The sequence below is a fragment of the Adiantum capillus-veneris genome, chromosome 14 (assembly GCF_014529385.1).
Source record: "Adiantum capillus-veneris isolate H3 chromosome 14, ASM1452938v2, whole genome shotgun sequence".
Taxonomy (NCBI): Eukaryota; Viridiplantae; Streptophyta; class Polypodiopsida; order Polypodiales; family Pteridaceae; genus Adiantum; species Adiantum capillus-veneris.
In genome coordinates this window covers 140,450,890-140,466,477 of record NC_140944.1, presented here as the reverse complement: position 1 = coordinate 140,466,477, position 15,588 = coordinate 140,450,890, and the positions used below count along the sequence as shown (strand labels likewise).

At 43.8% G+C, this 15,588-nt stretch overlaps 1 protein-coding gene across 2 annotated transcripts in view; it reads right to left on the bottom strand.

The window, feature by feature from the left end:
• LOC147443248 (cysteine-rich receptor-like protein kinase 29) overlaps nucleotides 1-4,127 on the bottom strand; it is a 43,516-nt gene extending 39,389 nt beyond the window's left edge. For both annotated transcript variants that reach the window (XM_086529158.1, XM_086529159.1), the window contains exon 1: nucleotides 3,295-4,127. In XM_086529158.1, coding sequence (XP_086385284.1) covers nucleotides 3,295-4,075 — 781 coding nt within the window. In that variant the 5' untranslated portion in view covers nucleotides 4,076-4,127. The remainder of the gene's footprint in view (nucleotides 1-3,294) is intronic.
• Nucleotides 4,128-15,588: the final 11,461 nt, after the last annotated feature.

Here is a 15,588-nt window from a genome sequence, read left to right as displayed (position 1 = left end):
CTTTAAGCAAGAACAAGGCATTGACTTTGATGAAGTCTTCTCTCCGGTGGTCAAGATGACTACATTGAGATGGTTTCTTGCATTGGTTGCCATATTAGATTTGGTGTTGCACCAAATGGATGTCCAAAACAGCATTCTTGCATGGTGATCTAGATGTGGAAATTTCCATGCAGCAGCCAGAAGGGTTTGTTGAGAAAGGCAAGGAAGATTTGGTATGCCAATTGTTAAAGAGTCTTTATGGCTTAAAACAATCACCGAGGGCATGGTACCATAAGTTCCACAAGTTTATGCTTTCTCAAGGCTACAAACGTAGTGAGTTCGATCACTGTCTATATATAAAGAAGGCTAAGGATGACAGTTGGCTGATCCTTATTTTGTATGTGGATGACATGTTGATTGCTGGCAAGCACTTGGAAGAAATTTCAGCTTTGAAGTCAAAGATGGAAAAATCGTTTGACATGAAAGACATGGGTGAGGCAAGTCATATACTTGCTATGCACATTGAGAGAGACAGATCAAGGAAGTTGATTTGGTTATCTCAAATAGAGTACATTGACAAGGTTTTGCAACGTTTCAATATGGAGAAGGGAAAGGCATTGAGTGTTCCATTGCCACCATATGTGAAACTTAGCAAACAAGATTGTCCTGTGTCTGAAGAAGAACATACTGAAATGGATAAGATTCCATATGCGTCTGCAGTGGGTAGTTTGATGTATGCAATGATTGCTACTCGCCCAGACATTGCATTTTCAGTGGGAGTAGTAAGTCGATACATGTCAAACCCAGGCAAGAAACATTGGGAGACAGTGAAAGGAATATTGAGATACCTGAAAGCTACAAAGAGTATGCGTATATGCTATGGGAGTCAGGAGCTAAGTGTAAAGGGTTTTACAAACTCAGATTATGCAGGTGACTTAGACAACCGAAGGTCTACGTCAGGGTATGTCTTTACATTGGCTGGTGGAGCAATATCATGGCGTTCTAGATTACAAGATTGTGTTACTCAGTCTACTACAGAGGCTGAATATGTTGCAGCATCAGAGGCATGCAAAGAATCAATTTGGCTTAATCGACTAGTAACAGATTTGGGAATCAAAGAAGAGATGCCTGTGTTATATTGTGATAGTCAAAGTGCTATACAATTGGCTCGCAATCCAGTTTATCACTCAAAGGGAAAGCGTGTGGATGTGAAGTATCATTTCATCAGGGAAATGCTCGAGGATAAGCAACTTCAGCTTGTCAAAGTTCATACCACAGAAAATCCTGCTGATCTACTTACAAAAGGACTTCCCTCAGAGAGCTTTGCGCATTTTCGCAAGCAGTTAGGTGTAGGGTAGTACATCACTTCTCTACATCTCTTGTATATTAGCTTGTATAGTAGCTTCTCTCACACTTAAAGTACCACATTGGACTTTAAGTGGGAGGTTGTTGGGGTATAAAGCCCAATGTGGTCGCCCAGGTAAGTGGGCGGGCCGCCAGGTATGTACACATATTCTTTTGTAAAAACCTAATAAGAACTCACTATGCTCTACACATTACAGTAGAGCGAGTTCACCATATCGTCGTGCTCTTCTTCTCGCACTCTCTCTCGCGTCGCACTTCCGCTCGTCTTCCTTCATAATCCCCTTAGGAAATTAATTAATGAATACAAGTTAGACCGAGTAAGTAGCCTACTAAGTGTACCTTCTCTTCGGATTATACTTTACCATATTGCGCTTTCTATGCACATCTAGTTTGATTAGTGTCAAGATTAAGTTTGCCCCTTTCCCTCTTGTTGTTATTGCGTTCCATGGGACAAATTATTACTGTATCAACCCTTGGGGTTATCCTTTATCTTGTGGCGCTTCCTTTGCACATCTAGTTTCCTTAATATTCTACATTGGCATCACATTTAGTTTCCTTAGGCCCTTGTCACAGTTGGGTGGGAAAGAGAAACACGTGTAGAGATGGTGGATGTTTATTCACTACATGTTTATTCGTCGTAGCGACACGTGAAAGATGGCCGTGAGAAAATGTTAGAGGGACAGCCTTGCATGCCCACTTATCTTTCCAAAGTTGTGGCCCTTTGCAAAAGCAAACGCGAGAGTGTCAACAAGAGGACTTGAGCTTTGCAAGTCAAAGAGAAAACCAGGAACTCTACCACATGGCCAAATCTTCCTCCGAGGAAAAGTGGGACAACTTTTTGAACATATCCGAATGCGACATGAGAAAGTCGAGCACAGCAGTGGCCGAGCCTCCACACTATCTTGCACATGCGGCTTCAAATGGGATCTACAGTTGAGGTGATTCGGACCGTCACATGCACGTTTGTAAATTCGGGACATTTGGTAAATTCGAGGCAGTCCGCACCCCATGGCTTGAACCCGCGACCTCCCCACTGCAAGCTGTGTGCACTAACTACTATGCCCCCCATGTCTTGAACCCGCGACCTCCCCGCTGCAAGCTGTGTGCACTAACTACTATGCCCGCATGCGTTCGTTGAAATATAGGAGATTTGAGTATGTCATATTGTAAATGTGGGCCGATTAGTAAATTCGGGGCAAATTCGTAAATTCGGGCAGACTAGTAAATTCGGGACAATTGTCGAATCTAATGGTCCACGATTGGCACGCCCCACACTTTCATCCACCATTGATCCCATTTGAGCATGCCGTGTGATATAGTGACGAGGTGGCCGAGTGTGATAGGGACCTTAGTATTCTCGAGTGGCACCGCTCGCTTATATCTCACACGGGCATGGAAGGAGATGGGATCTACGATGGGATGATTGAAGACCGTAGATCTTGGGCAATGTAAACACGAAAAAAATGTACACTCGAGTACCCGAGTTTACTTTGTCCCTTCCCCCCCACCCCTCGGGATTGAACCCACAACCTAAGGTTTGAGGACCATGTGGCCTATCCATCTCGCTCGCGCACATCACATGTGGAATGTACACATTTTCATGGAGTTTTGACGTGCAAAAATATCGAGGGGCAAAAAAAAGTAAACTCAGATATGTAAACTCGAGCAATACCCAAGTTTATTTATGCGACAAGATCTACGACACGCGCTTAATGTCAAGGCTCAAAAGTGATGGGAGCCTTTCATCCCATCTCCTATGCCCTTGTTAGATATAGCTGAGGAGTTGCACCCCCTTTTCAAAAAGGTTAATATTTTCCCACGGCACTTGAATTCTAATGTCGGTTGCGTTCAAAATAAAAATAAATAAAAAAAGCTTTGACCTTACTTTATTTTTGTATAAATTTCTGTTTTCTCAAAAAGTAAAAAGCGATTGGGAAAGTGGCGTCGTACCTGCAGGCGATTGGGGTGCGACCAGCGATGGCGGACGAGGCGCAGCCACAGGAGCTAATAAGCTGGGAGCCGGAGCAGCAGCTTCTGGGGGTGTGGATTCCATGAAGTTGTAAGTCTCGAAGCGGTAGTCGCAGCTGGCCAGATGCACCTGCCCGCCCAGTTTGGAATCGCAGGCGACGCGGTAGGAGTAGCTCGACAGGCATTGCGAGCATTCCGACTGGCTGAGGTAGCCCAGACATTGCGCCGCTGCATACACGCCGATTTCTCTGGCAGAGGCCCAGTACCCATCCTGCTTTGGAGCCTCGCTCGTCACACTCTCCATCAGATCAGCGATGGTGCTCAGCGTCACCACATCGCTGGTGTTGGCAGTATTGCAATAACCCATCACGTAGGTGGTGTCCAGCGAGAAGAAGGACTGATTGTCGTAGCGCAGGAAGCAGGCGTCAAAGCGAATGCGAGCTCCCACGGAATTCGGGCACTCCTGCGGCAAGCGGGCAGTGACGTTCTGCACGCACTGCCCGCATGATTGCGCTGACAGGTCGCCCCTGCACTGGAAGACAGCGTATAGACCTGAGTTCCCTGCAGCTGTGCCGTACTTGCTGCCTTGCGATGAGAGCGTGGTGAAATTGCGCAGAGCTGTGTTCAAATTGCTCGCGAATGTGCTGCTGCTAAGCGAGGTGGTATTGCGCATGCATTGGAGGTAGATCGGGGCATCCTGCTGCATGGAGAAGGCAGGAAAGCAGAGGATGAGGAGGAAGAGCGCAAGGCTCGGTAACCCCATGCCCACCCACCTACCAGCTTCAGTCCAGGGGCCAGGAAATCATGAAGATGGCTCTTAATAACTCTTTATCTTATCACGGCTTGACTCGATCACCAGACCTCAGGACTAAGTCGCCAGACAAGTCACGGTCTCGGACACGACCGCTGAATTCCAAGATTGACCGCGTAGGTCCAAGTTCCATAACCCAGTCAAAGGGCCACGACCCTCGTTGATAATGAACACGGGGTCGCGTCGAGGGATCAACGGTGCCAGTTGGATCCACCGTTGATCCAAAAGGGCGTGACCTAAAAGATTTAGCGCCCCTTCACAGCGCTCGCTGCTCGAGCCCCAGATCTCACCCTCAGACTCCCACGCTCTATCCAACTCGCCTAACACGCATCCGTGCAGGTATGGCGAGTCCGCACATACATAAAGCCTGCCCCCCCCTGCTGCGGATATCCGACGGTCTCAAATCCACGCGATGCCGAAAGCGCGCCCCTGCCGTAGATCCCTTGAACGTGACCCCGTGGCACTTATAAACGAGGGGCCACGACACACAGTGACACGTCTCGACTCGAGTTCAGAACTCCTCTGCTGCAATAGATTGGGATTGTTCCTCCAAGGCTCCTCTCTCTCTCTCTCTCTCTCTCTCTCTCTCTCTCCGGGTCTTGCGTTCAAGAATCATGAGATAGATCTCTGAGATCTCTTGGTATGGTCCCCCCGCCCCCCCTTTTCTCACACATACACACACACAAGATTCTAATTCAACACAACGGCCACCGCCCCCCATATAAAGGTGGTGTGCTTGCATTAGAATAACTGATAAAATCAAGAGGCGTGCCTATTAGAGCCTATTCGCATGAGCGCAGGACCCTGCTCATCAGCCGGTTACCAGTAGGTAAAGTAGAGAGAGAAAATGCAATCACGGCACTTCATAAGCTGCGTTTTGACCTGGTAATCTACAAGATACGAAATAATGGCCTCAAAAGACGTGGAATTCTTAGTAAATCAGAGCAGCCACCCCGCTCGTTGAGATCCCTCCTTTTGAATGCCTTCTGCTTGAGAAGTTGACCTGCTCTTTGCAGGTAATCATTTGGCGCATGGCAACCGGCTGACTGGGCTGGCTTGCTGCTTGGCAGGCCCACGTGCCCAAGCTCTTAGCCTAATGCAGTGGCAATGGGGTTGACTAAGCATGTAATAAGAATGGAGTGGTAATGGGGTAGACTAAGGATGTCCCTAAGGTAGCCCCACAGAGAGGGGGGTTATCATAAAAGAAAGGGTGATGTGATGGATTTGACCAAATTGGCCTCGCGCACACATGGAGAGGTGGTTTGGGGGTGTTTTTTTTTTTTGGGAGGGGGGGGGCGGGGTTTACAAAGGCTGTTTTCCAATTACACCTAAAAGAGGCGTAGTTAGTGGAGGGGGGGGACGTTACTCAAAATAGTTACTCCCCTCCCGTGTGGGGGTCCCCTAAATATGCTACAAATGGAAGGCGAGGTGGCTCTGCCAAATAGAGAAAAACGGCATATTGCAAGCCATAAATCGACAAAACTGTATACCTGGCAACCATCTTTGCACATACTGCAAGCCGTGTGCGATAAGAGAGAGACAGAGAGCGGGAAAGAGAGAAAGAAAGCATGCAAGGCACCTCCTAGAGTGGAGTGCTACGTTGGCACGGAGAGAGAAGAGAGGATAGGAAAGAAGAAGACACAAGCACTGGGTGCAATCTCCCCCCGTGCAAGAGCGACCATTTCCCTCTTGCACGTATTTGATTTATGAATTTTTTGAATGGTCAAATTGAGTACAAACTGACTGGCCGGTCATAAATGGCCAAAGCTCATAAAAGAGCACGTGAATAATAAAATGTACAAAATATATATTTGTTCGCATAGGATTAGATCGGTCAAGCCTTTTTCAACTGTCAGCTGCAATAAATAGTAGAATACCAATTCCATAACATACCTCTCTATTAGAAAGCAAATGTCCTCAGTTGCAAAGATAAAAATCTGCAAACAACACTTGTCAATAAAAATAGTGATTAGTATGATATGTCAAAAATATTGCATAGTACAAGAAAAATTTATGAAACTAAACAACATTGCTTATGCCTGCCGTCATCCACATACTACCTATTCTAATGTCCCATACCACTAGAATAAACAGTATATGTCATACCCCGATGATCAGGATATCATTGGTCACACTCATCATTCAATAATCAATTCTCATCAATCTCAAGTTCAATTCCATAGATATTGTCGCGATAGAAAAGCATCATATACCCATTCCAAATCTAATGTCAAATCCAAATCCAAATATCTTCCAACATGTACCCATTTCAAATCCAAATCCAAATATCCTTCATTTTGTATACCTCGGTAACAAAATCACACCAGTTACAGTGGTGGCCAGCCATTGCAGCATGATTTTGTGATCTGTGTTGCCTCAACTGGCAAATCTACACCAATAAAACGTGCTGCCTAAATTGGCGATTTTGCACTAATGCTACCTAAATCGGTGAATCTACATTTGATATCGTTTAAAAATCAAGAATTGCAATTTATCAACATGTTGTCTAAACCGGTGGATCTACACCGAGATGAGTATCTACACACTGCCTAAATCGGCGATCTGTGTGTCCGTGATCAATGGACAAGCTATGCATAAAAATATAGCAATTATGACAGGTCTAAGACCAATTTGGAGCATGTTGGAGTAGGAGGGTACTTACGAATTGTTGTTTACTATCCTAGAGCACCTTAGCTCACATGAGTTTCTGCATAGCTAAATCATCTCAATGAAAATCACTTTCAATACAATTGGAAGCCATGACCTTAGCAGTGTTTGAGTATGCAGCTTATAACACAATGCAAAGAAATAAAATAGGAAAAGAGAAATGACATATTTGATGTACATACCAAGAGGGTATACTGTTTTTGAAAATATATATATACGAATATGTGCATGGAGAGAGATACAAGTAGGAGAGGGCTTCCATTATCAAACTTGCACGAAAGTATAGTTAACAATTGCAAAATGTGTTAATTTTGTGTTAATAATTGACCGTGAAATAAAACAAGACGCCATTCTGATCAAGATAAATCAATTTATGTTAATACTTAAAAGGAATAACACTGTGACTTAACGCCTAGAGTGGTACAACTATATATAGAAACAAAAACTCGAACCTATCACTCATGGGAGACTTTTAAGGATTGCTTATATCAAAATTAGAAAGTCAAAATATCATAGACACCAGCAAACATATTTTTATTTTTATGTTTATGTTTTATTTAGGTGGGGTGACTTTCAAATCACTTGAACAAATTTTAATCTTGTATAATACAAATGGAAGCTGATAATGAGAGGTTTCAAAGGTAGGTAAATGTTCATAAATTAATGTATAGAATAAATTTCCTCAGTATGAGCAATTTATATGGAGTTGCTGGCATATGTTGCTTTTTCTTTTTGCATGTAACCGCACAACAAGATCGATGATCATTGGGTTATAAAGCTACAAGGCTGGCACTTAGTAGGGACCCTAAAATTAATTTTAAAAAATCCACGAAGGAATTATCCACGGGGTATTCACTAAGGGTTACCGTATGGTATCACGTGAGTGTACAATAGGGGGCTTCTCTAAGGCCAAATGGATAGATTTTACATAGGAGGGTCCTGTATGTAGGGGTTAAAAAGGCAATTTGGTTGCACGCAGGTGGCGTCCTCCTATTACTACTAGTGAATGCCCTGTGGGATTAACGGCCAATAAATCAGTAGTTGTGATTTAAAAGTCGTATGCCACAAATAGAGAACTAGTACCAATATATAGCCACTACTTACATAAAAGAAGATAGGAGCTTCAGGATTTTTGCTCTCTATCTGTCTCTCATAGTATGTATTAGACATTGCCACTATCAACATGCATGTGACGATCGACACAGAAGTTTTGTGTCCCACACAATTTTTAGCAATATGGTCGATATGTATATTGCAAAGCTATTGAAGGCTACTAGAGAAGGAGACACATGAAGGACTCTGGCCGATTGGGCTACAAGGCAGCAATATCATGTGACTGTAATGCTCATTGGTTGTTGAAAAAGGAAAGAAGCAGGGTGTGGAATTTTGAGAGCCTCTACATGATGAGTATGAAAGTTTACATGAGATAGCCCCCAAAAGATCTGGAACTAGTTGTAGATTCGACTCCCAGAAGGATCAACTACCTATCTCCAAAAAACAAAGGAACATGGACTGCATGGTGGGCATCCTAGTTTTTGGTATATTAGAAAAAGAAGAAGAGTATTTTAACATGTAGGAAACTTTCCCAAGAGACCTTAGAGATTTATCAACCGATGGGATAGAGAGAAATGTTATATAGACGGTCTTCAAAAGACAAAATTACCTTTCATTCTACTACGTGCTATTTAAGAGAGGGGGATAAATGAAATGAAATGCTATATTAACAGCCTGCAAAATGCCAAAATGAAATATGAGGCCAACTGATACAATCCTTGTGAATCTAATCAAATGTTTGGATACAAAATAATAAACGCTATAATGAACATTAGCTGAGGATGGCAAGCTGTTCCAAAAAGTATTGCAGCGGTCGCTCGCCCATATCCGCCACTTTAAGCAGTCGTCCAGGGGAGAGAGAGAGAGAGAGAGAGAGAGAGAGAGAGAGAGAGAGAGAGAGAGAGAGAGAGAGAGAGAGAGAGAGAGAGAGAGCGAAATGAAATGAAATGTTATATTACTGGTCTTCAAAAGCCATGGGATCAAGCTCTTATGGGTCTACCACAACATTTGGGTACAATATAAAATGAAGTAACATAAAAACTAAAAGGATATCAATAGCTAAGAAGGCGTCGAGGTGGTATTGTAGCGGTCGCTAAAGAACATCGTCAATCTCCACCGCTGTAGGTAGCCGTACTAGGAGGGGGAGAGAGAGAAAGAGAGAGTGTGGGCTGATAGTGCCTGCAAATGGAGTTGGTTTTTGGCCATGGCCAGATCACCCAAAGCAGAGAATGCGGTAGCCATCGGCAGGGAGCAACAAGGTGAAAGCTTCACACTCCACGACTCCCTCCTGGATGTTATTTCTAGTGGAGCCAGGTGGTGAGGAAGGTGATCTGTATGGGAGGTTGTAGCTTGTGGCATCCATCGAGGAGTACTAAGGCTTGCAGACTCGATGCCGATTTTAGTGAGCTATCAAGCTGCTGCAACTTACGAGCTAGAGAGAGAGAGGAAAGGGGGGGGGGGGGGGGAGGGAGAAAGAGGCAAGGAGAGATGGTGGGCACACACTCGGTGGCGGCATGTGATCATCTGCATGTGTGGGCATAGGGATGTAATTGCAAACCGAGAGGGAGAAAACTAGAGGATGGTGTGTGCGCCAATGATTCGCAAAGGGAGAGAGAGAAAACGCGAGTTCACTGGTTCAAAGAGAAATAGTTGTGGACTGAGAGATAAGAAAGATTGAGAGAGAGGGAGTCGGGTGCCCTACTGTGTGTGTGAGTTAGCAGTTGTGTGAGTCAGGAAGGTGCATGCACCACAAGCAAAGTTCGAGGTAGCACCACCCTTTTTTTTTTTCTAATTGCCATGCAACGATAGAAAAGCAGCGGCCAACCAGTTTCCATGGTTGGGTTTGGGGAAAAGCGTCGTTTTTTCCCCTAGTTGTTGACCCTCAAGACATCGTCTTTGCTATTGGGGTGCATGAAAATTTCCATGGTTGGCTGATGCCGGCTAGATGTGTCCTCTACCAGTCACACGATGACGCCATGCATAGAGCATCAACACCATGCATAGAGAAGCTACATGCTGGCGAGGGGGAGTGGACGTTAATGAGCCGAGATAGCGTCAGCTACTGGTGGTCCTTGTTGACGTGGCCAATCGGTAGCTAGTACTGTAGTGGGTTACATAGCTACGGGTGGTTGATATACATGAGCTCATGGCGGAAGGCATTCGAGTTTAATATAGTGCTAGCAAGAGTTTGGATGATGTCGCTTTCGAGGATCTCGATCTAAAAATTATCATTTACGAGTGTCCAATGATCCCATACTAGAAACAAATCACTCTTTCTATGAGCCGCGTTAGAGAGTTCATATGGATATTTTGTAATGCCATAAGAAAAGAAACTGAAGGTCTCCTAGTATACTGTGACGCCCCGCCCGGGTATTACTGCCACTTTAAGAAACATGCTTCTTCATTGATGTGCGCATCTGTCGCACGTGTCAATGCAAGGAACTTGCCAATACACTGTGTGCGAGCCACAAATGGCTCCAAGCACACAAAAATCCTAAACTAGTAAGCTCAAGGATGGTGATGGTGTGTCACTCATCGCTCTATCCTTGCTGTCGTGGAGGATTCCTCGCCGCAAAGAAGAGGGAGACGCCGCTACGCCGCACTCAACCGCCTCGCCGCCGTCGTGTCGCCGCAATGCTCGATCGCACTCTCTCTCTCTCTCTCTCTCTCTCTCTCTCTCTCTCTCTCTCTCTCTCTCTCTCTCTCTCTCTCTCTCTCTCGCATACACACACACAACAAGGAGATGATGAAGAAGAAGAAGATGGAGATGGAGCAAGAGCACTCTTCAATTGCAAAAATGAGAGAATGAGTGAATATTAGGTTTAGTTGACTTTCATATGAGCTCGCCCCATTCACACTTGGGCACCCATGCTTAGCCAACTAATCCCTTGAATGTTTCAGTTAGAGTGCGCCTCTCATCGGCGATCACTCTTACCCTTTTCCTATTGGACAGACAAACCCGGTACCTGACTCTACCAAATAAATAATGCAGTGTCCGTCTTAGGTGATAGGAATGTGCGTGAGGGTTAACATGCCCCCCTTCTTCATGTAGATTCCGTCCTCAAAAGCTATTGAGCTGAAGCTCGTTCGTCGGGTGGAAGAGCATTTGAGATGAATGTCCTTAGCCTTCTTCAGTCACTGCAAAATCAAACAACATTGGCACAGTAAAAATTGCATTCTCATATACAATTAAAAAGCATATGCAGTTGTAGGCAGACAATTTGATTGGTAACAGAATTTTAAACCATTTGTCAGCAACAATAAACATTAAATTGCAATATAATCAAACGCATAAATAGTCGGGAAGGTAAAAACCAAACAAGTTCGGGGTCGCTAATTCAACGATCGAAAGGCACTAAAGATCGACTATTAATACCATGGATAAGCATCTCAATTTTCTCTGGTCAATTAAGTTGTTTAATCGCGAGAGCCAAGTATTTCATGTCCAAGGGTTGACTAGAGGCTATACCTAGAAGACCTTGTAGTTAAGCTACGATAAAAGGAATTTATCGCCTGACTGATTACCTTTTCTTTGACCCCCCAAAGTCTTTTCACAGCAATTCAATTTTGATGTGTGTGCTTATTTTGTATGCCATGGGTTTTATGCTTTTCAAGGAAAAGCGCCCACACTGGGAACCTCTAGGGCTCTAGTACCATAGGCGATACATGTGAATGGAGTACCAAATCAAGCTGAGGTTTCTCTTCCAGCTTAAGATTTTACATTGTGGCACTTTGATTTTTTGTTTGTTCGTTTTCAGCATTTTAATTTTGTAACTTTGGGGGGTCATATAACACTGTTACACCTCCCTAGGCTCATCACACCAGTAAACTCCCTTTATAATACTTAAGCTAAAGGTCGATAGGCGCTAAACCCACTAGAAAGCCCTAGTACATTTCAGACAATGCTGCCTAAATCGGATTAAAAACCTATGTAACCACTGATTATTAGGAAGGCATTCCCCATGGTATTAAGAGAAGATCTCTAAAACCTAGCTTGGTCAAACTAGCTTAGACAGACTGCTTGATTTTTAAACCTAGACAAGTGATTATGACAAAAAATTACATTGAATTTAATGTTTGATACTAAGCAAATGCGTTGGATATTATGCTACCAATCACAATTAAAGCAGACAAACATGGATGCAAAAAGATAAGGGGCAATGCTAATGGACAAGAAACACCTGTTTGCATTGATAATTGCACTTGATTTGAAGAGTGAGTTGAGATAAAGATTCCATGAAGGTCCAAATCCTAACCACAGCAACGCGTTCCTGTACACACGAGGAAACACAAAGAATACCTCTAGGAGGCACATCAGTGGAAAAAAAGAACTTTGCTAATCACTCAACTCTAAAACAGAAACACTTCTATCGTACTAATCCTACCTACCCTCCATCACTCGAGTGATGATGATCAAAGGTGTTTTATGACATAGGTTTCTGTTTCAGTGTACCAGATGTGAATGTGTAGGTCTAGGTCAATGATTTGACTTTTATTGTGCATTCTCGTTTGCTAATTGCTCTTGCTCTTTATTATTTTTGTTTTTTGTGAGTATAAGGCTTTATATATACATTCCCTAAGATTGGGAGATTGAGAGGTCAGGGAGGAAGGGTAAGAGGGAAATAATTCAATGATGGATGTCAGCAAACACTCCCCCCTTCCTTGGGTAGATCATACCATTTGGAAAGATGTTGTCACCTTTTGAAACCAATTGTTCCAGTTGGTAATAGGTGAGGATTTTTGCCATTAGTTTTCTATTACCTTAGGTGCCTCATCGAGTTGCAAGGGTGGTAAGGTACTCTCCCAAGATCGAACTTGAAGTGATTCATCAGGTGATGCTTGAACACTGTGAGGTGTGGATTCCTTTGTAGCTTCATGGAGGTCAACTATTGTAGGTGGAGGTTGTGTAGAAGCTTTTACCTTTATGGATGCATCACATGAGGAGCTAGAAGCTTCATGGAACTCCCCCCTTCGTGAGCTGAGTGGAACAAATTGTTCTTTCTTCGGTACCCAAACTAGCTCTGGAGCGGGTATGTAGCATTCTGTGATTTTTTTCTTTCCGCGATTGTCAATTCGTTTTGGAGCTACAGGATTGGGCGCACATGGGTCAGGTGCAAGGTAAGAACACAATCTGAGTTTTGGCACCCAAATTTTATCATTTCCTTGATAGTAGCCTTGGGCTTCCAATAGTCGTTTAGAAATCCACCGCCAGGTTTCCTTACATTTCTTGAGTGAGTGGGATGTTTCTTACAAGGCTTCTGTTTTTTAGGACTAGCTATGGTCGGTAAAGAATTTTTAGGGACCCACTTGTATGTTTTCTTAGTCATATTAGGATGAGTCTTTTCAGAAGCTATATGAATTGCTTGTAGCATATTTAAGGGTACGGGCATTTCATCCCCCTCAGGTGTTACCCAGGTTGTCCCCCTGTTTCCCCAAGTGTCTATGGTTGCTGCTAGGTGGACCCAATCCACATTGTCCGACTCAGTCATCCCAAGTAGTACATCCATATAAGGAGAATCTTCCCCAACAATACTGCAATGGGGCCAAATGAAATGTGGTGTCAGATCTATGATCAATTATAAACCTATTTCCTAGAGGATGTGCTCGACCAATCCCAAGATCCACTCGAATGACAGAATCTTGGAACTGCAAGTAGACATGGTTTTTACACCAGTCATGCACCACTTTTGCTTCCCTCATGAAAGGACGTCCTAAGATCATCTCCGATGCCATAGTTAGAGAAATCCATAACAATGAAGGTAACTCTTATTTTATGTCCAAAGACCTTGATCTTGAGATCTTCTAGCATCCCAATAGGTTTTAACAATAGATCCATTGGCCATCTTCACTACTATTATTGTGGTCGTAAGGTGAGGTCTTCCCATAGTTTCCTAGCAATTCTTAGTCACAATGCTAACCCTAGCGCCACCATCAAGGATTCCCTTCATAGTTAATCCCTTAGTAGTGATTGGTATGGTCACATTGGATTCATCACCCTCAAAGTATTGTCCCAACTTATTAACAGGTATTTATATAACAAGGTTCTCATCTAGGTTGGGTTGTGGATCTAAGCGTTCCTCCTCTATTGGCATCTCCCCCGCTCCATCCATCTGTGCAAATTGTGGTAGCCCACACTTCAGTTCTCCATTGAGGAAGGCTCGAAGAGCTGAGACTAGCTCAGGGTCTTTATATAGTTTGGACATGATGGTGGTTACAACTTCTGAAGACATGAAATCCATCAATTTGGCAACGTTTAGCGGCACCTTTTGGACTTCAGTCCCTTGACGTGGGGAAGATGGGATCTCCATTTCTTCGATAGGATCAGGTAGTCCCTCTGTAAACATTATTTCCATCAAGAAGTGAGTACGCCCGCTTACCCATGACTTTAAGTCAATTTCTTCTTGGATGACACTAGGTATGGCTAAGGGTCTATGGACTTGGTGAGGTTGTTGTTGCGTAGGGAACATGGTGTCTGTAATTTGGATCTACCTAGGTGCTGGTTCTAGATCCCTTTGGGTATCTTCCAAACTCCTTAATTGCTTGACTCGCTCAATCTCCTCTGGAGGGTTTGGATAAGTTCCTATCTTCTTCTTGGATCCTGTCCATTGTGGCTCATGAAGATCTTCCTTGTTGGTTTCTATCTTAGTGGTTGTTTTGGTCTCCATGGTTTCACCGGAATCCGAATCCTCTTCAGCGTCGTTCATATATACGGACCAGTCCCCATGTTGGTCTTTGAACTAGGGTCTGACTTCGCTGCTTTTTGCGATCTCTTTCTTCGCGTTTTCTTCTTTTTCTGAGATTGGGAAATGGATGCCGTGTCTCTTTCCTCAAGAATATAATTTTGTTTTTGGAGCATCGATCGTGTGAGTACGTTTACTGGTATCACAGGTGTACTTTATGATGGCTCCTCGGAAACTTCAATCAAGTTTAATGGCGTGATCTTCGGTGAATTTGGATTAATTGGACATTGGGAAATCAAATGATCTATGCCACATTGATTACACATGAGTATTGGCATTGTAGACGTGCTCGCTTGATTGGTTTGCATTAGTGTGGCGTTATTTTATAGCCTAATAGGACACTCGGCTACACGATGTGGACCTCCACACTCATAGCATTGAAGAGGTGGTCTCTTAGCAGTGTAATTGATATTTTGGCCTCTTGCCACAAGAGCAGCTACTTGATATACATGTTTGACTTGTCCCCAATAGTCCTCCATGTAGTATTGTGGAATTTCTTCAAGCACATCCATCCCATAGGCAATATTAGGGTCCATATCTTCCTCACAGCCTTCCAAACAAGCAATAGATGACTCACAACCCACTTGATTCACAGAGTGATTCTCGGATGTGGTGGTTGCGGTCCTAGCACTGGAGGTGGTAAGGGTGTTGTTGAACAACATTTTGGGCCCTAGGGACCATGTGTTGTGTTGTTTATTCAAGAGGTGGGGCCGACATCAATGCAGGCACTCGAGGTGTGTCTGTCCATGCTAAGATTGGTCTATTGTCCATCGCACACTTAAATAATATGCAATCCTTAGCTTGATGACCATACCTCCCACAGGCATTGCAGTTCCCATTGAATTTTACTCTAAACGTAGGGCATTCACTGGTACTATGCGGTCCATAGCATACTGAGCACCATTGTTGCTCCCTTCTTGGATACATATGATTGTTTTGCGGAGCACGATTGTCTCTAAGACTCTCTTGAATGGCCTTGGTGAGATTTTCTAAAGTCATCTCAGA